At 41.7% G+C, this 20,965-nt stretch overlaps 1 protein-coding gene across 4 annotated transcripts in view; it reads left to right on the top strand.

Moving 5' to 3' along the window:
* LOC142390074 (rho guanine nucleotide exchange factor 10-like protein) overlaps nt 1-20,965 on the top strand; it is a 201,216-nt gene that overhangs the window by 140,783 nt on the left and 39,468 nt on the right. For all 4 annotated transcript variants that reach the window (XM_075475443.1, XM_075475444.1, XM_075475442.1 and 1 more), the window contains 8 exons: nt 6,802-6,917; nt 9,398-9,525; nt 9,664-9,764; nt 9,870-9,991; nt 11,553-11,639; nt 12,966-13,189; nt 19,389-19,546; nt 19,702-19,844. In XM_075475443.1, coding sequence (XP_075331558.1) covers nt 6,802-6,917; nt 9,398-9,525; nt 9,664-9,764; nt 9,870-9,991; nt 11,553-11,639; nt 12,966-13,189; nt 19,389-19,546; nt 19,702-19,844 — 1,079 coding nt within the window. The remainder of the gene's footprint in view (nt 1-6,801; nt 6,918-9,397; nt 9,526-9,663; nt 9,765-9,869; nt 9,992-11,552; nt 11,640-12,965; nt 13,190-19,388; nt 19,547-19,701; nt 19,845-20,965) is intronic.

Raw genomic sequence — 20,965 nt, 5'->3', positions numbered from 1 at the left:
TTTGCTCGCTTATTAGGCCCATTCATTCCTTTCACATTCCAGGTAATAAAACGAGTTAGCCTCACCCCTATATCTGCCCTGACTTTATTTATTTCATGTGACATGTGACATGATTAGAAATGAAAAGCAGGTTTTGCACTCCAAAGCGTCTGTCAATAACAAACAAAAACATACTAAATAATATAAAAAAGCAGTATAGGATCTCTGTTCAATAAAAAAACAACATAACACTTCCATAGGAATAAGCCCCACTTTAACCCCAAACATAACAAATCCCATGCCCGCCCCTAAAACATGGGCAGACTGCAGGCTCTCATCTAACTCCTGAACCTTCCGATACATCCTCTCCTTCTAGACTGTGAAGAGCCTGTGACCATTTAGCAGTGATGACTTGTATTAGTTGACAACACTTTCATATTAAAGTTTAAATGAAAAGCACGCCGTTAAATATGCTGCTGACGGTCCTTCAGTCACATCAACACATTCAATGTATAACCTAAACAAAATGGAATTGAAAAAAAAAAAAAAAAAAAAAAAATCCGACCACCATCAAACATTAGCAGGGCGACCTCCAACAGGTAGGCTATCAGTCGACCATTATCTCCAAAACAGAAAGAAAAACAGGTAAAGGCACTTACCATGGGGAAGTGAAAGAAAAAACTAATGGGAAATGGTCCGTTGATTACCCATAGTCCTCATAACCAAGTCGATTGACCAAAGTAGACGTCGACGAGAGTTCCAATTCAACGACATGTCAAAACGTCCTCCAAGCAGAAAAACGTCTTTCTCCCTTCAAGCGTGCATGAACTGAACTGACCAGGTCACCTCAGTCTCCTTCGCCAACTACCTGTTGATCATAGTAAGCCCGTGCCTCCTCCGGTGAGTTGAAATCGAAGGTCTTTCCCTCATGGAAGACTCGTAGGACAGCTGGATAACGCAAGCGGAATTTTATATCCTTCTTGTAGAATGCTTGTTTCACGCCGTTAAACCCAGCGCGTTTCCTTGACAGGGCAGCGCTGTAGTCTGGATATATTCTCAATTTCACGCCCTGATAGGTGATAGTGGTCTGCCTTGCCCATTGCAGTAATCGTTCCTTCTCTTGGTGCCTTTGGAAACACACCATAAAGGGGCGCGGGGGGTGATCCGCGTCGTCGGGTTTCTTGCCCACTCTGTGCGCTCGCTCCAACACTGGAGCAGATTCAAACAGCGCATTGCCGCCGATGATCTCCATGAACAGGTTCGCCACGAAGTTAACAGTATTTCCAACACCCTCGCTGCCTTCTGGAACATTTATAATCTTCAAGTTATTGCGGCGTGACCTGTTTTCTAAATCTTCGATACGGTCCAAAAGTGCCGCATTTTGGGCTTTCAGAGCTGCAACGGCAGAATCAGTTGCACATATCTTCTCAAAATTATCACCTGCAAGTGATTCTGCCGCCGCCACTCGTTGTTGCACAGAGTCCACCGTTTCAGTCAAAACATTCACTGAAGTTTGTAACGGTACCAGTGATTCTTGAATGAGGATAGAGATGTCTTCTTTTAAACTTTCTCGCTGCTTGGTTAGCTCTTGCACCAGCTGAGTCATGGTTATTCCGTCGCTTTTGGAAGGGCTAGCGTCAGAGGCCATGGTAGATAGCTTACTTGCAATGGTGTTTCGCGTGGTCATCACAGAAGTTTGTTTTTGTTTGGAGGTAGCCATTAGCTGTTCAAGGTCGTATAATACTATAACATGCGTAAGTTACACCACTCCTATTGTAAAGGTATTAAATTTGGTCACTTAAATTATAAGTTAGGTCGGAGCTCTTCACACTTGCTACCTACTCCTTCATACTCCTTCATGACTTATTGTAGTGATTAAAACAGGTTGAGTTTCCTTGTTTCCTTTTGTTCCATTATTCTTTAAACTTTTCCCATTTTGTTCACTTCCTTGACTGCAGAGAATGCAATGGACTTGACGCGTAAAAGGACGAGGATACAGTATTGTTTTTCCTTAATGATGAGTGGTTGGTTTAATAAACAAAAAAGGGTAACATAAACTTGTAAATGTAAACTTGTAAATAACAAACAAAAGTAGAGTTCAGTTCCATGCAATGAGGGTTGGCTTGGCTTGATGCAACAGGCCGCGTTCAGGCTGGCACAGTCGCGCGCACAGGCTCGTCCACCTTCACGGTCAATGACTGTTTCGCCTTGCACCCCTGCAGCCCCTGGGCCGCGTCACCACACCATCTTAAGTACCACTCTTGCTGCCACCTACAGGGAATAATTATGACACCACACTAACAACAAGGTGCAATTAGTGTCCAGCTTGAAACGAAGTTTGGTCCAAATTCAAATATAAAATCTTAACAAACATTTTCAGGGGCTCTTATATGAAAACAATAAAGCAAAAGAATGGCTCTTACACACCAGCCCCTAATTGTGTCTACATCAATTACCAACAGAAATACTGAATATAGAGCCATGTTTACTTAAATATTTTACATCTACGTATACATTAAACAAAGTAGATGAGTGCTGCTAAATGTACACTTATCTTATTCATTCAGCATACAGCTAAGAAGACCAGTCTTCAATCAGCGCCCTCTGCTGCCTCAAGAAGGAGGCACAGCTTCGTCACTGGTCTGGTCAAAACTCCAGACTTGGTCTTAAGGGTCACGGCTCTCACAAGGCCCTTTGAGTCAGGATGGACCTTTTGAATTCTTCCAAGTGGCCAGGATCCACGTGGCGCTGCGTTGTTGACAACCATTATGACGTCACCTCTCTGGAATCCTCTTTTCTCTATGTGCCACCTTTGTCTTTCCTGCAGTAAGGGTAAATACTCATGTTTCCATCTTTTCCAAAACAGGTCTGCTAGGTACTGAACCTGCTTCCAACGTCTTCTAATGTACAAGTCGGTTTTCTGAAACAGTCCTGGTGGGTACCATGCTACTGCTCTTCTCAACTTGTGCCAACTTGAGAAATGCTCCAATAACTGCTCAGTTGGGTTTTCCTCTTCCTTCTTGGTGATGACACTGAACACAGTGGTGTTTCCTTTCACCTCTGGATCATCTTCAGAGAGTGAGGGTGGTTCCACGGGGGTTTGAGGCCATTCCTCTTCCATCTTCCATAGAAAGTCTGGTCCCTGGATCCATTCTTTGCACTTGACGAATGTGCTTGCACTCACTCCTCTTGACGCCATGTCAGCTGGATTCAGCTTCGTTCTAATGTGCCTCCATTGTGACACATCTGTGTTGTCCCTAATGACAGCAGACTGTACTTCTTGAGGAAGCTAAGGTCCTTCAAGGTTTGCAACAAGATGTTGCAGATCTTCTACAAGTCTGTTGTTGAGAGCGTCATTTCCTCTTGCGTCATCTGTTGGGGCAGCAGCATCAGAACCAGGGACCTAAAAAGACTCAACAACCTGATAAAGAAGGCTGGTTCTGTTCTGGGGACGACTGTGGAACCTCTGGAGACAATAATGCAAAGAAGGATTTTGCATAAAATCAAGGGAATTATGGACAACCCTGAACATCCTCTCCATGAGACTGTTATCGGAAAACAGAGTCTCTTCAGTCAAAGGCTTCTTCAGTTTGGATGCAAAACGGACCGCTACAGGAAATCTTTCCTGCCCACAGCCATCAGCATCTATAATAACTCCTTGATTTAATTGAGCTACATCAACATTTAATTTCCCTCTGGGATAAATAAAGTATTTTTGAATTTGAATTGAATTTGAATCCGTCGGTCGGGTCGCGGGGGGCTGGAGCCTATTCCAGCGGTCATCGGGTGAGAGGCGGGGTACACCCTGGACAGGCCGCCAGTCCATCACAGGGCCACAGAGAGACAAACGAGACAAACAACCACACACACACTGTCAAGGAATTTTCAATGCACGGTGGAAGAATTGAACAAAGTCGTTGCAGTCTTCATAGATTTATTAAACATACAAAAACATACAACATGCTCATTTCTGAGCATGGAGAGATCTCTAACTGAGTGGCTTACTGTCAGTCCTATATAGGCTGACAGTAACTGATAACAGGGCTCATTCCACATCAGCCAATCAGCACAGTTGCTCTTTGCACTGCTATGTTGAAGAATTGTTGAATGGACACATTAAGCAAACTGAGACTGTATGACTTCACTTGTGTGTGCTTGAGTGTGTTTTCAGTCCAAAGAACCAGGACTAAATTGACTTACTGTTCATCACTCAGGTTGACACAGGATATGTGCATGTGATAACAGATAAGAGTAATGATGCATTTAAAAGACTACACAATGCTTAGTCACACATTACATACACACGTTAGATTGACAATGCAGTAAACAGAATAATAAAATTCCTTTACAACACTCACACTCAATTTTTGTGAGACACCAATAAACCTGACATGCATGTTTTTGGACAGTGGAAGGAAGGCGGAGAACATGTGATGTGAAGTCAATATTACTTTATAAGTAGAGGATGTTTAAAAAAAACTCACAAATCCTCCTAAAGAGTCAAACCCAGACCTCCTCTCTACAGAGAAATGCAATGAATTTGCCAACTTTTTTAGCCAAAAAAATCAAAACCTATTAGACAAAACATTCACGCAACACAGACAAACAAGAAAACTAATCTGTGTCTAAAACCTAGAACTAACTCTGACGTTATGTCCCAATTTAATATTGTTGATTTAAAAATCCTAGAGGAAACAGTTCGGCATCTGAAATCAACAACTTGCACTCTGGACATAATACCATCTGACTTTTTAAAAACTGTTTTTACCTCAGTAGAAAGTGATCTCCTACGAATAGTTAACAGCTCACTGGCATCAGGCATTTTTCCCAAGTCACTAAAGACAGCTGCCATTAAGCCACTCCTAAAGAAGAGAACTCTAGACGCCTCTATGATGAACAACTACAGGCCTGTCTCTAATCTCTCTTTTATATCCAAGATTATTGAGAAAGTTGTATTTAACCAGCTCAACGACTTTCTGAATGAAAGTGGAAGTCTTGATAACTTTCAATCAGGCTTCAGACGTCATCACAGCACTGAAACAGCTCTGGTCAAAGTGTTAAACAACATTGGGTTGAATACTGATTCTGGTAATGTTTCAGTCCTGGTTCTGTTGGACCTCAGCGCTGCGTTTGATACTGTAGATCACAGAATCCTGTTGCACAGGCTGGAAAACTGGGTTGGACTTTCTGGAGCGGTCCTTAACTGGTTCAGGTCCTACTTAGAAGGCCGGAGTTATTTTGTTACAATTGGCAGCTATGAATCTGAACGAGTGGCCATGACTTGTGGAGTACCCCAGGGGTCAATTCTTGGACCTCTTCTGTTTAACTTGTATATGCTCCCTTTGGGTCAGATATTGCAGAATTTTAGCATCAATTATAACAGTTATGCAGACGATACACAACTTTATGTGTCTCTGTCACCGGACGACTGCAGCCCAGCAGACGTACTGTGTCAGTGTCTGGAGGAAGTAAACACCTGGATGAGAGAGAATTTTCTACAATTAAATGAAGACCAAACTGAGATCATTCTGTTTGGTAGCAAAGAGAAGAGGGTCAGCGTTGGTAAATATCTTGAGACTCGGGACCTTATAATCACTGACCAAGTTGGTAACCTCGGAGTGTTGATAGACTCAGATCTGACTTTCAGCAGCCACATCAAAGCTGTCACCAAGGCAGCTTTTTACCACCTCAGAAACATCAACAGAATTAAAGGTTTCCTCTCCCAAAAAGACCAGGAGAAACACATCCATGCATTCATCTCCAGTAGACTCCATTACTGTAATGCTCTTTTAACTGGACTTCCCAAAAAGAGCATTAAACATCTGCAGCTCATCCAGAACGCTGCTGCTAGAGTTTTAACCCGGACTAAGAGATCTGAACACATCACACCAGCTTTAAAATCTTTACTCTGGCTTCCAGTCAGTCACAGAATAGATTTTAAAAGCCTGCTGATGGTTTACAAATCCCAGAACGGTTTAGGCCCAAAATACATCTGTGATATGTTCAGAGAATATAAACCCAGCAGAGCTCTTAGATCCAAGGACTCAGGTCAGCTGGTCCAGTCCAGAGTCCAGACTAAACATGGAGAAGCAGCATTTAGCTGTTATGCTGCAAACAAGTGGAACAAACTGCCAGTGGAGATTAAACTTTCACCAAATGGAGACATTTTTAAATCCAGGTTAAAGACATTTCTGTTCTCATGTGTCTATGCATGAAATATCTTTTATCTGATCTAGACTGTTGCTTGTTTTTAAATTTATTTGAATTATTTTATTTGTTTCTCTTTATATTCTTTTATGTATTTTTAATGCTTCTTCCACTCCCTGCTGCAATGCTTTTATTTTTATGTGAAGCACTTTGAACTGTTTTGTACATGAAATGTGCTACAAATTCAAATTTGACTTTGACTTTAAGCTGCGGTCGGCAACTTTTTTTTAGTCATATTAGCTTGAACTGTCATGGGATTCTGGAAGTAGAATATTAAATAGGCTGTTTAGGAAAAATAACGAAATCTGTAGCTCCCTCTGAAGCCTGTAATCATGCTTGCAAAAACCGAGCGCTCCCGGCTGTTTTTAACCAATCAAGTTAGGGTGGAGGAATCCTACCTGTCAATCACAGCTTGTGCACACGCTGCTGAGCGTGAGTCTGCCCCAGCTTGTGTGCGCTCACACTGGTGTGAACTCACGTGCACAACCTCGTCCACAGAGGGGGAGGGGTTTGGGGGGCGGTTTTCCGACTTTAGACTCGTAATTTTGAAAACCTGCCGACTGCAGCTTTAATGCAAGGCTGATGTAGAAACTGAATGTGATATCCTGTTTTCAGAGAAAGTGTTCTTGGGGCCTCCCAAACTGTACCAGGAGCTGGAGGAGCTCCAACATGACCTGGCTGTGGTGGAGGAAGTGTCACTGCTGGTGGGCACGCTCCATGGTATCTATCAGGTAGCCCTATTTCTTTTTTTTTTTTGTAATTCACTTTTTTATTGCTTTTCAACAGTACGACAAAAGGAACAACATATATGAACAATGACAAGAATAAAACAACATAACATGAGAAAAAAAAAAAAAAAAAAAAACAGAAAAAAGAAAAACCCACACACAAAACATTACTCGCTAAAAAATGCTTACATAAACTAAACTAATCCAAACATAAAAATAATTACATACATCTACATACACAGGGTTAACATCTCCAGCATCTCACCTGGCTCCCTCACTCACGTCCAACAACAAATTAGACTTTTGTCACAGTTAGGACACATCTCGCTATCCACATAAAGATTCATCAACATTTCCCCACCAATCAACCATCTCGCACCACCCTTATGAAGGGACCCCATAGTTTCATGAATATCTCCTCCTTATTGTTCAGCCTGAAAATCAGTTGCTCGTAGCTCGCTATTTTGATAATTTCTCCTAACCACTCTTTAAATGGTATGATATTTTTGGTTTTCCAATGTCTTAAAACAACCCTGCACCCTGTAGTAAGGGCCAATCTACACCATAAAGTCTGCTGGAATGATAAGTCTATTCCCTCTGTTATTATGCCCAAAATACATAGGGCGGGGCTCTGAGATAAATTTGTCTTGAACACTTTGTTGATGAAAAATATTGCATTTTCCCAAAGGTTTTGTGTCATTTCACATTCATACAACATGTGTAAAAGTGTTCCCTTACTCCTCTCACATCTCCAGCACAAGTCAGATTCACAGAGCTTTAGTCTCGCCATCTTACAAGGAGTCCAATAAAGCCTATGTATGATTTTATATGTAATTAAGCGGGTCTGTATTTCTCTAGATGTCTTATACCAGGATCCGGTTATTTCCTTCCACTTCTCCATAGTTATCTCACCCCGTAGATCCTCATCCCATGCTCTCTTGAGACCCTCAAGTTTTGGTGGGTGGGATTGTCTCATAAAACTATAATATCTAGATGCCCCACCCCTAGTCCCCTGGTTGCTCTGGCCTAGTTTTTGTAACTCAGTTTGAGGTAACAAGGGGAGTTTTCGTTGTGCAGACATTATACAGCTTCTTAATTGCAGATATTTCCAAAAGTCTCGTTTTGGGATTCTGTATTTAGTTGCAATTTGTGTAAAAGACATAAAATTGTCCCCCTCAAAAACATCCCCAATATAGCTAATCCCTGCTTCAATCCAGGACTTCCAATAGGGAGTTTTTTTTCCCCACTTTCAATAGTTTGTTATGCCAAAGGGATGACCTTCTAGTAAAAAAAGGGTTTAGTCTAATAAGACGATGTGATGCTTGCCAGGTTTCCCTTGCAAACAACAACAGTGGGTTTCTATATGGAATTTCTCCCTCAGTTTGTGAAATAAAAGCCTGTAACAGGATTGGCTCAGTAAGCCCTATTTCTTTTTTTCTGTTTCCAAAGCAAGTTTCTGTTCTAGTCAGAAAGCATTGACTGCATTCAAAATATCTGAATAATCCTGGGAATCGTGTTTGCTGCTGTTGCTTCTGGTCTGTAACATTCTGTCAGAAGAATAATACAATAATAGTTACATCTAAAACACATTTGTTTCTCTACTTTGTGTCACTTATACAGATTAGTATTTAGTTTTTATTCTCATGCTTTTGAAAAATTGTCTTATAAACTTTAATTTCCCTTTTCTTTGTCTTCCTTCAGCAAAATTTTTCACAAAAAGTTATTAAATGATGTTTAGAATAAAAACATGATCTGCATTTAATTATGTTTATTTTAAGATATTACAAATGTAAATGTACTTTATTTATACAGCCCTTTACAGACAATCCTTACGATGTACCAAAGTGCTTTACAGCAGGTAATAAATAAAGAGAAGAAGAAGTAAAAACAAATAAAAACAATAAAAGAACAGTGAATGCAATAAAATACAAAGGCAAAATCTCAACATTAATTCCTAAGATTTGTCACTGGGATAAATAAAGCTAATTGTATGTTCATAGTGTTTGATTGTTCTGGAGAAAGATCTCCCCCTGCTGCGGGAGCGCTGCGGGGGCGCTGCGGGGGCGCTGCGGGGGCGCTGCGGGGGCGCTGCGGGGGCGCTGCGGGAGCGCTGCGGGGGCGCTGCGGGGGCGCTGCGGGGGCGCTGCATGGCGTGGTGGTGGAACAGTGGTGTGTTTATTGGAGATGAACAGAGTGATGCAGGAGGTCATTCCTGCGAGAGGGGATGGCCAAGCATGGTGAATGCTTGCCAGGATTGCTTGGGGAAAAAAAAAAAAATGTATAAATGATATAACATCATAATTCCCCTTTGGGTTAGATAAAGCATTTTTTTATTTTAATTAGATTTGTCACTTCTAACCAGTCAGTTTGATTCCCATTTTTGAGGCATTTAAAAAATTTGATGATGAAATTTCTTTGTTCTCTATATTTCATAAAGAATGTTTCTAAATCAAAAGCTTCCTTTTCCACCTGTATTCTGTCAGAATCTCAACACCACAGTGTCTCAGGACTGGTGTCTCGCTCTGCAGAGGCTCATCCGTCTGAAAGAGGAGGAGATCCAGAATGCCAACAAATGTCGATTGCGTCTGTCTGTTCCAGGCAAACCTGACAGGTGAGTGTCAGGAACAGAGTCCGAAAGGACGAGCTCAGAGCAGGGACAGTGAGCTTCCGTCCTGGTCACAACTTTGCTAGCAGGGCTATGTGAAAGTGTCTTTAATCTTCGTGTGGCTATGTCTCCTATGTTTGTCAGGTCTGGTCGTCCAGTGAGCATCATGGTAGTCTTCAACACTCCCAGCCCCCATAGTAAGATTTCTTGGGTGAACCGGCTTCACCTTGCCAAGATAGCTCAGCGTAAGAACAGATCAGATACTTTAAAGATTAAAGATACTTTGGCATTTTGATTTGGATCTATCAAACTTGTGACTCTAAAATTGTGTGTGTTTTTTTTCTGTTTAGGAAAGGAAAACACTTCAGGTTGGGAATGTGCTGAAGAGGATGGGAAGATGAAAGCTCTGTTTAGTTTCCCATTACTGACCTGCTCACTTCCTGTTCCCTCCTCCAGGACACACACACTCAGGGTGAGAGGAGAGTTGCTGCTGCTTGTATATTTTTGAAAAGTACCAGTCAGAGAACCGCTCAAGTGTTAAAGAACTAAAGACAGTAGCTGCAAAATGATAAATGGACTGCATTTATATAGTACTTTTCTTTTTTAAAGTATTTTTTGGGGCTTTTATGCCTTTAATGATAGGACAGTGTGAGAGAGACAGGAAGCAGGGGGCAGAGAGAGGGGAAGACACGCAGCAAAGGGCCGCTCGGTGCGGGAGTCGAACCGGGGCCAGCTGCATCGAGGACTAAGCCTCTTTACATGGGGCGGCTGCTTAACCCACTACGCCACCTACCACCCCAATATATAGTACTTTTCTGTTACTTGTTGACCACTCAGAACACTTTACACTACAAGCCGCTTTTACATACTCATTTTGTAACCAACTACGAGCCAGTTCCACAGGAGAGGAGCCTGAAATCTAAAACCTTCCACTAGTTTTACAGATTCTGGGAACCACAAGAAGGAACACTCAGATAATTAAAATAACCATGGCCCCTGGCCTATAAGGGCTTTGTATTGTATTCTGAATTTAACTGGGAGCCATTCCATCACTTCAGTACCACCTTCAAAAGGCCCGAAGGATCTGGACTCACACTTGTGACGCCCTTCTTCATCTGGCGGATCGATGCCACGTTCCGGCAACACAGTACACAGCTGGTCAGCAGGTGTGGCTGCCAACCAAAGACATTCCTCTGAAATCCACTTCCAAAAACACTGGCTCTGAAGTTCATCGGCACCTTCCAAGTCGAGTCCATAATCAACCAGTACTGGATGGTGTAGTGGTAAGATTGCCATCTTTCATGTGGGTGACTGGGGTTTGAATCCTGACCCACCTACATGAAAGGTACTAACTCCAGTAGGGGTCCTTAGGAAGACCCCCTTATGCTATCATCCTGGGATATGAGTGAAAGTCATTTTGGATAAAAGCGTTTGGCAAATGCATAAAGGTCAAGGTCAAACATAAACCCCTCCGCTGTCCGCCTCAAGCTTCCGGCCTCCATGTGCATCCATCCTACTTTCCACGTTTCACAAATGAAACCTGTCTCTTCCAGTCCACCACAACCCTCCCCTTTGTTCTGGAAACCCTCTCAGATTCAAGTTACCTCTTCACCTGGATCCACTCATCGGCTCATCGGCTGTACCAACCTTTTTAATAAACCTTGTCTTTACTCAAATCTCCGCGAGTCAATTTGTGAGTCAGTCCGGCTTTTGCCATGACAATGGGTGAGATGGCAATAAATACTGAAGCTTGTTCAGATGTCAGCTGCTGTTGCACTGGGAAAACAGTGGGTGTTAAAAAACAAAAGGAAACGTGTGTGTGTCTGTCAGAATGTTTAGCTAGGTGGCAAATGTCATCCGTGTAAGATCCATGTAAATGTCAGAATGCAGGTTTTCCTTGAACACTGCATTGGAAAGAGATGAACTGTGTTATTGTCAGTGGTTTTGATGCTGTGGCTAATCAGTGCATATGTATCTGCCTCGGTCCACGGGCTGGATTCAGCAAATGAAACATGTCTTTTTCTGTTTGCCAGCTGGAAGCAGCTCTCCATAGCCCGTCACAATCCAGCCTGCTTGGTTTCTGTTCAACCAGTACTTGCTTACCACAGGGTTACCTCTGGGTGAGTGAAACTTGCCCCCCTCCCCTGTTTACAGAACCTAACACTCTTTAAGTAGATGGTCTGCATATTCATCAAATACGCTGCCTGGCCAAAAAAAAAAAATACTGAGACTGAGTGGTTCTAGGAGCATAAGACATCATTTCTCTCATGGATTGGCAACTACAGAATCCAGACCTTAACCCGAAGATTATTTAGATGTGCTGGATTATTGAAATTACGACTCTGCAATCAAAATTTAAGGTTATCCAACAAAGAATCAGAGTACGTGACTATTCTTTTGGCCAGGCAATGTACATGACCTTAAATATCTTAGAAACTTTTTAGTAAATGTCTTAATTCATTTTATGTTGTATACATATTCAAATTAAAACTGATGAATCAATAAAGAAAAACAAAAAAACTTAAAAGTCCTCAAAAGCAGCACATACTATGAAGTCTTTATGGCTGTTAGGGTTTGTGGTTTTCCTGTTTTATTTAGTAAATTTGAGTTACTAAACTAAAAGTTCCTCGTCTTGGTTCTTTCTGTGTTTTAGTTGATTCTGTTTTCTTGTTTATGTTCTTGGTGTTTTGGAGTTATGGGGTTGAAAAAGTCTATTATGCCTTTTTGTTTCCAGTCTCCTTTTTATTATTTGCCTTAGTTAGTTAGTTATTTGTGACAGGACTCTGCATATTAATAAACATAAAATGTAAATATGCCAGATTTAGCTCCAAGGCTAATTTCCATCTGCAGTCCTGCTGTTCACACTAAAATCAAGACAAGACAAAAACAAAAACAGGAAACAAGAAAACAAAACGTACAACATTCCATATCACTTAACCACATCACAAGATAAAACTAAAACTACCTTTCATGTTTATTTGTACTATTTAGTTGCTATTCTTGCTTTAGTTTTATATTTATCACATGTAGTCGTTATCTTATCTTGCCTCAGTTCTGTCCTGATCTCAGTTTAGTTAGTAGTTTATTCTGTCTCACATCCTTGCCAGTTTTTCTGTTTTTTTCCCCGTCAGGTTTTTTATTATTTAGTTTTTTGTTTTCCAAGTTTGGTTTATAGTTTCTGGCTCAGCTGCTCAGCTTGGTTTCAGTTTTTAATAAAATCTTTGGTTCAGTTTCTATTCACCTCCAATCTGCTGTCTGCATTTGGGTCTTTAGCCACCAGCTTCTTTAACAATGGACAGCTGGAAAAAAATTCTGCTTTCACTCTAGCAAAATTGTAAACTGAAATCATAAAGAATTCCAAACATCTGAACGTAATCTTTCTGCAGTTTTAATCCTCCATGAAATCTGCTTAATTTAGCTATATTTCTTGTTCCAATGGTGCACAGGTTGCTAGAGGAGGAGGCAGCTCCAATAGCGGCCAAGTGCAGATCTTGTCCTTAAACCGAACAACACCTCGTCTGGTCAAAACTGTCCCATTGAGGTCCCCAGTCCTCTGTCTGGAGTATGTGAGAGAGCCATGTCCCAGCACAGAGGAGGAAGAGCAGGCTGTGAAGGCCCAGAATGTTCCCAACATAGGAAACATCATCTGTGCCGGCCTGCAGGATGGCAGGTCAGTCATTTCTGTTTGCACAAAACAACATGTTAGAAGTGAGCTTTCCAGGTGTTTCTGGATGTACGCAAAAGTATTATTGGAGCAAAAAATTCTATCACTACATATATCACTTAATTTGTAGATGTAGAAATTAGCCGGCAGATTTGAAATCACAAAGAAAGCTGTTGAAAGCAGATTCTCAGTCATCCAGGAAATTGCTAGTTTTTTTTTTCCTCTCATGAACATGACAGTCACACTGTCTGAATCCCTCTTTGCTGGTCCTCAGTTGCTGTCCATCGAGTAGCAAATGAAGAAACTCATCCATCTAGGGTTGCTGCAGTATATGGTGCACAACAACATTTTGCACATCTGGATCTGTCATGCAGAGTTTATGCCCAACTGCAAATCAAGGATACAGGAATTCTTTAGAATATTTTCTCAGTATTTTGTGGTTTATTTTTTTGAGGACTAACACAAGTCAAATTGTGTATTACTTAAGTGTTTACAGCTGAAAAGAAGGAGATACCCTTTGCCCTATATAAGTTGCTCTGTATTATCTCTCTGATAATCTGTATTATCTCTCCAGTAAATGTAATTATCTGGCGCTGCACCACGAGGTTTCACAAGCATTCACACCTTAACTCAGTTATTCCCACCAGTGGGGCAGACCTGGGGGCAAAGTATATGTGGAACCAATCATTAGGGTCGGAATCACTTTCATGACGAAACAGAAATTCACGCCGGGCAACCTGCTCATTCTCGGCTGTCAGTAGACTTCTAGAAAAAGCAGAGCTATTTGACGGTTCTGAAAAGAAAAACAGGTGGTGCTCCTGAGACAAACAAGGCAAGTGCTGATAATCAACAAAAAATATGCCAAAAGGAAACATGATGAAGCCTATCTTGCTCCTGTTTTCATGGTGAATGTGGTAGGAGATGAGGAGTATGTATTTGATGTCGGAACACTCTGGTAGCTGACCGTACTTCCACCCTAGTTACATCAGGGAGTCGCTGGAGTTGGAGAATACCGTCAGCAGGAAAGCACAGAATGATGAAGGAATGGAGTGACAAATGTCTCTCTTGTTACTTGCTCTCCTGCTTGTTGTCAGGTTTGGGTGGGTTGGCAGGATGCGGACTCAGAGGATGGAAGGCAAACTGGGTTTATTCACAAAAACAAAAGTTAAACACAAGCGCGGCTGAGCCGGATATCAAAACGAGACTGTGACAAAACCATGAATATAACTGTGACTAAAAAACTAAACAAAAGACTTGACATGGAAAAGACTTAGCTTGGAATACGTGGGTTCGTGGCATGAGGGGTGAAAATCAGGTAAGGAGGGTATCAAGGTAAGGATTTCACAAAAAGACGGGGGAGCCTGGAAACTAAATAGGGGACTGGGAGTGATTGGTGCAGCTGACAATAACAAACAGGTGAGGGGAATGAACTAATGATCAGGCATGGGAAGTGAGGGGAAAAACAATGGCAAGACTAAAAATAAGAACTCAAAAACCAAGACAGGAAACCTAAAACATGATACACCATAAAACTAAAATCATGGGGAAAATCCCATGGGCGTGACACTTGTTTAGCAGGAGACATATCACAATACAGCCCAATAATAAAAAAATACAGTAGTCCAGTCTTGAAGTAACAAATACTTTACCTAATCTTTCTGCGTCACTCTGAAACAGAATGTTCCTAGTTTTGGCAATATTATGAAAGTGTTAGAAACCTAGAAACCTGTTTTATATTTGAGTGCTGTACAAAGAGCTATGAAAAGATAAAACATAGATACAGACAACCACACATAAGTTAAGATACAGCAAGCGACAGATACAAATGAGCAGATACAGCAATAAGAAATGAAGAAGCAGAGAAGGCCAAGGGATAAGGATGAGATTTGAACTTTGATTTAAAGATGGTAATAAGAATAAGATAAAGGAATTCCTCTATTCGCCCCAGAGTGGGGAAGTTTTTATGTTACAGCAGCAGCAAGAGATAGAAAAAATAAAAATACCACAATAGTAAAAAAATGTAAATAACAATATAAACACTATAAACAATAAACAATATAGAACATATAGTGTTTTAATTTACACCATTGCACATTTGGGAATATATCTGGTTGGTATATTATTGCACATAGTTAATCTGTTTTAGTCTTAGTGAGTGTGTGGTCTACTGGGAGCTCTGCTGGTTCTACTGGGAGCTCTGCTGGTTCTACTGGGAGCTCTGCTGGTTCTACTGGGAGCTCTGCTGGTTCTACTGGGAACACTGCTGGTTCTACTGGGAGCTCTGCTGGTTCTACTGGGAGCTCTGCTGGTTCTACTGGGAGCTCTGCTGGTTCTACTGGGAACACTGCTGGTTCTACTGGGAGCTCTGCTGGTTCTACTGGGAGCACTGCTGGTTCTACTGGGAGCACTGCTGGTTCTACTGGGAGCTCTGCTGGTTCTACTGGGAGCACTGCTGGTTCTACTGGGAGCTCTGCTGGTTCTACTGGGAACACTGCTGGTTCTACTGGGAGCTCTGCTGGTTCTACTGGGAGCACTGCTGGTTCTACTGGGAGCTCTGCTGGTTCTACTGGGAGCTCTGCTGGTTCTACTGGGAGCTCTGCTGGTTCTACTGGGAGCACTGCTGGTTCTACTGGGAGCTCTGCTGGTTCTACTGGGAGCTCTGCTGGTTCTACTGGGAGCTCTGCTGGTTCTACTGGGAGCACTGCTGGTTCTACTGGGAGCTCTGCTGGTTCTACTGGGAGCTCTGCTGGTTCTACTGGGAACACTGCTGGTTCTACTGGGAGCACTGCTGGTTCTACTGGGAGCACTGCTGGTTCTACTGGGAGCTCTGCTGGTTGGAAGTCTGACAGCTGCAGGAAGGAAGGACCTGCAATAGCGCTCCTTCAAACCTTCAGGTGAAGCAGTCTGTCGCTGAAGGAGCTCTCCAGAGCTGTTACAGTCTCCTGCATGGGGTGGGAGTCACTCTCCATCATGGATGACAGCTTAGCCATCATCCTCCTCTCTCCTACCACCTCCACTGAGTCGAGGGGGCATCCCAGGACAGAGCTGGCCTTCTTGATCAGTTCATCAAGTATCTTCCTGTCAGCCGTTGAGATGCTGCTCCCCCAGCAGACTGCTCCATAAAAGATGGCTGATGCCACCACAGAGTCATAGAAGGTCTTCAGGAGTGCCCCCTGCACCCTAAAAGACCTCAGTCTCCTGAGCAGATAGTCTGCTCTGGCCTTTCTTATAGAGAGCAGTTGTGTTGTGAGTCCAGTCCAGTTTATTGTTCAGATAAACACCCAGGTACTATAAGATGTCATTACTCGAGGTCCGTTCCCTGGATGTTCATTGGTGTTGGGGGGCAGAATGATCGCCTGCGGAAATCCACCACCAGCTCTTTAGTTTTCCCTCATTGATCTAGAGGCGGTTCCACTGTGGTTCCCTGTACTCCTTGTCGTCCTCATTAGTGATGAAGCGGACGATTGCAAAGTCATCGGAGAACTTCTGCAGGTGACAAGTGGTCTCGTTGTAGTAAAAGTCTGCAGTATAAAGGGTGAAGAGGAACGGAGCCAGGACCATTCCCTGCGGGGCCCCTGTTCACTCACACACTCATCAAATCAAATCAAATCAAACTTTATTTATATAGCACCTTTTATACTAAAAAAGCAGCACAAAGTGCTTTACATAATAAAATCAGTAATCAAATCAATTCATGCATAAACTCACACACAACATCACACCGACAACCACACTGCACACATACTACCCCCCCACCACCCCCAACATGAGCAACATCAATATCAACAACAATCAACATTAAAATCAACATTAAAATCTGGCTTGACGCTGAAGTGAGGAAACGGTATCTTGGGGATCTGTCCACACCGGGAGCCAGCCCACCAATGACCACAGAGGCCGCCACCACGGGGAACCGCCCGGATCAGGGCGGGCCGGCATCCACACCACAGCCAGGGCTGCAGTGCAGGATCCCCCAGCCACCCCGAACCAGGGCCATCCCCACAGTAATGACCCCACAGACCGAGTGGGCATAGTCCCCGGTGTGGAAGATCCCCATGAGGAAAAACACTGGATGAATAAGTGTATAATAAGTATATAATAAAATAATTTAAAAAATATATATAATAAAATAATAATAATATTTAAAAAGATATTTTAAATAATGGATGGATAGATAGATAAAAGTAAACTAAAACAAAACAAACAAACAAACAAAAAAAATATATATATATAAAAAATAATAAATAAATAAATAAATTAAATAAAATTCAGCTGTAAGCTAGACTAAAAAGGTAGGTCTTGAGCCTCTTTTTAAAAACATCAACATTCTCTGCAGCCTGAGGTTCTCTGGCAGGCTGTTCCACAGACGAGGTCCATAATAGTGGAACGACGTCTCACCATAAGTTTTTGTTCGAACTTTAGGAACAACTAAAAGGCCGGTACCAGAGGACCTCAGGGTCCGCGAGGGCTCATAATTTAAAAGCAGATCAGATAGATAAGAAGGCCCAAGACCATTAAGACATTTATAAACAACTAAAATAACCTTAAAATCAATCCTGAAATGCACGGGGAGCCAATGCAGCGATTTTAAAACTGGTGTAATGTGTTCCCGCCCTCTGATCTTGGTCAGCACACGTGCAGCTGAATTCTGTATTAAATTGTAGGTAATAAATACTTTTTTTGGGAAGACCAGAAAGCAGGGCATAACAATAATCTATTCTACTAGAAATAAAAGCATGCATCAGCACCTCCGTGCTGGCAAGAGAGAGAAATGGGTGGACTCTGGCAATATTTTTAAGATGATAAAATCCTGTCTTTGTTACATTTCTAATATGTTGGATAAAATCATACATTACGTCTTAGTCCAGAGAGCTACACTGTGCTTTCTACTACATTCACACACATTCATACACCAATGGATGCATCGGTAGGCCATGTAGGATTCAGTGTCTTGCCCAAAAACACTTCGACATGTGGCCCGGTAAGAAACTCTTCTTCCTCCTGATCTACAGCCGCTCATATGTACAGCTGAGTATCATCAGCATTGCAATGGATTTTTTTTTACCATGTTGTCTAATAATGTTACTAAATGGAATCATCTACAAAGTGAAAAGAATCGGTCCAAGCACAGAACCCTGAGGAACTCCATGACTTACTCTGGTGTGTGAGGAAGATTCTTCATTTACAAGAACAAACTGAAATCTATCAGATAAATATGACTTAAACCAGCCTAATGCAGTTCCTTTAATCCCAATAACATGTTCAAGTCTCTGTAATAAGATACTGTGATTGACCGTATCAAATGCAGCACTGAGATTGTTGTGGAGAAAAAGGAGTCGGATCCGCCTCGGTCAGCCTCTCATGGGGAAGTTTATTGAACAAATCGTCACAGAGACATGTGCATTCAGAATGTCCGGAAATTCCCTCTGACCTCAGTTTGTGACACTCCTTTATACCGTTCTGTATCATACAATGCGTACGTGGCTCAAGCCCAATCTTCTCTGAAGGCCCCTGGCTGTCGTCATTATCGTAAACAAGCTCATTCTAACCTTAAACAATATTCATTTGAACCGAACAACAAAGCACACGATGTAATTAGGCCATGTCATGACATTTCTCTCCCAAAAGATCCAACAGGACAAGCACAGACACAAGTCCGCTATCAGAGGCTAAGAGGAGATCATTGGTAACTTTCAGCAGTGCTGTTTCTGTGCTATGATGTGCTCAATGTCCTTATTTCTGTGCAAAACAAAAATCACTAAGTTGAGTTATAACTACATAAATTGGAAACTGAATTTAATTAAATTGCATTCAGATTTACTTATAGCACCAAATCATAACAAATGTCATCTCAAGGCACTTCAAAGAAACAGTCCAATTCCTTGGATTTAGGGATATTGATAGGACATAAACACAATTATCAATTCACACAATCCAGGTTTTATAAGCAATTCTAAATTTACTGATATGTGTTTGACTTTTATCTACAACTACAAATATCTACTGTCATAGTGTATTGCTCCAATCATACTTTAATTTTTTAACAATCACTAGACTAACTATGTTGTTAATCCAGCTTTCAATCTATGCATTATCTCTAAGAAAGCTCTCTAATAAGCACATTTCCAAAAGTATTTATTTTCTTAACCTTTTCATTTATGTGTAGTACTTGACTTTTTTGTAATGAATGTCCTTATTGTTTCAGTATCCATGTGCACAGCAGTGTAGACACAGTTGTTCAGTGTCTGCAGACCTTAGTGAATCATGACAGCTGCCCAGTCCTCTGCCTCAAACACTCATTGTCATATCTTTTTGCTGGACTGGCCAATGGAAAAGTAGCAGTTTTCCACAGAAAAACTGGAGGTAAGAGCTCAATGAACAACACCTACCACAGTGACATGATGCTAGTTTGCATTTCTGAATGAAGAGACTGTGGTCTGTACTCACAAAATTGCACTTGACATTTCTTTAGTATAGTTCAGAAGAAATATTAAATCACAGATTATTTTCCCTGTTAGAGAGACTGTGGGATATGGACTCATGCAGACTGGTATCTCTGGGCTCGGAGGCGGTCTACTGTCTATTGACCATTGAACGCACTGTATGGGCCAGCTGTGCCAACCAAATCACTGTTATCCAAGAACCCAGTCTCCACACAAAGGTAAGATTTATCAGCAACTAGTGGATTGCTTCAGATTTGTTATGTTCATTTCATATGTTCTCTGCACTAGTTTAAGGTGTCTTTATATTAAACAGTGTTTAACACACCAAATGGTTTGTCAGGCAAAGGCATCTGTGAAATCTCGAAACTATTGTAAAAGTTTCTACCCCTTTCCAAAAAGTAGTTGGCAGATTATTTGTTGATTATGAAAAAATCACTACCAACAAAACCAGTTGGTAAATCTAAATTCTGTCCAAGTCTACCTTGGAGAGAAATGAAAAATATATTTTGAGAAAGGTTTCATTGACATTATTTGCTCTCTTTTATTAAAGAAATACTCCTCAGCTCTGATATAAATGAAGCAATTGCAACATCTACTCCATTGACATTCCATGATCTATGCTAATCCTTTTTTGATGACTTTTATCACAAATTAAACCTTTTGATGATGCAAAAGCTGGCAGAAGATCTTCTGGCATACAGAAGATAAGTGGTTTTAAAGTACACCAAGATGCAATCCAAAATCTCAAGCCAAAGTTGGGTGAGGCTATTGAAAATTTCTTTCAGGCAGTCTCAAAGAGATTCTGGCAAAACATCAGATGCTTCAGGTGGGGGAAGCTGTGCTTTGCCAATACTTCACTCTGGAGATGTGGTGCCGGTGACCATGACTGGGTTACAGTCTAGCAGTGGAAGGAATCCTTTGAAGATATTTTCAATCCAATTGATATGCTTTCTACAATAAAAGAAGAGTCAGGGGAGTTTGGGGGGACTCAAAAATGACTGTGCTCAGGTAGTTAAACTGTTTTACAGCTGCAAGGCGTGGAAGTGGATGCGATCACATTCTTTAAGACGCTCACTGTTGTTGGGCTTTTTTTTGGTTGACACACCTGTACAGCATTACATGGAGGTTCTGTACAGTGCCTCTGGGTGGGCAGACTGGAGTGGTGGTCCCTCTTTTTAAAAAGACACTCCATAGTGAGTATTCCAACTAAAGGGAGACACCCCTTGATTCACATTTCTTAGCCTCCATGGGAAAGTCTGTGCTGGGGCCCTGGATAGAGGAGTCCGACATAGTTGAACCTCAGATTCATTAGGAGCTATTCAGTTTTCATCCTGGTCAA

Source organism: Odontesthes bonariensis, chromosome 10 (genome assembly GCF_027942865.1).
Source record: "Odontesthes bonariensis isolate fOdoBon6 chromosome 10, fOdoBon6.hap1, whole genome shotgun sequence".
Taxonomy (NCBI): domain Eukaryota; kingdom Metazoa; phylum Chordata; class Actinopteri; order Atheriniformes; family Atherinopsidae; genus Odontesthes; species Odontesthes bonariensis.
This window is presented reverse-complemented; position numbering and strand designations above follow the sequence as displayed.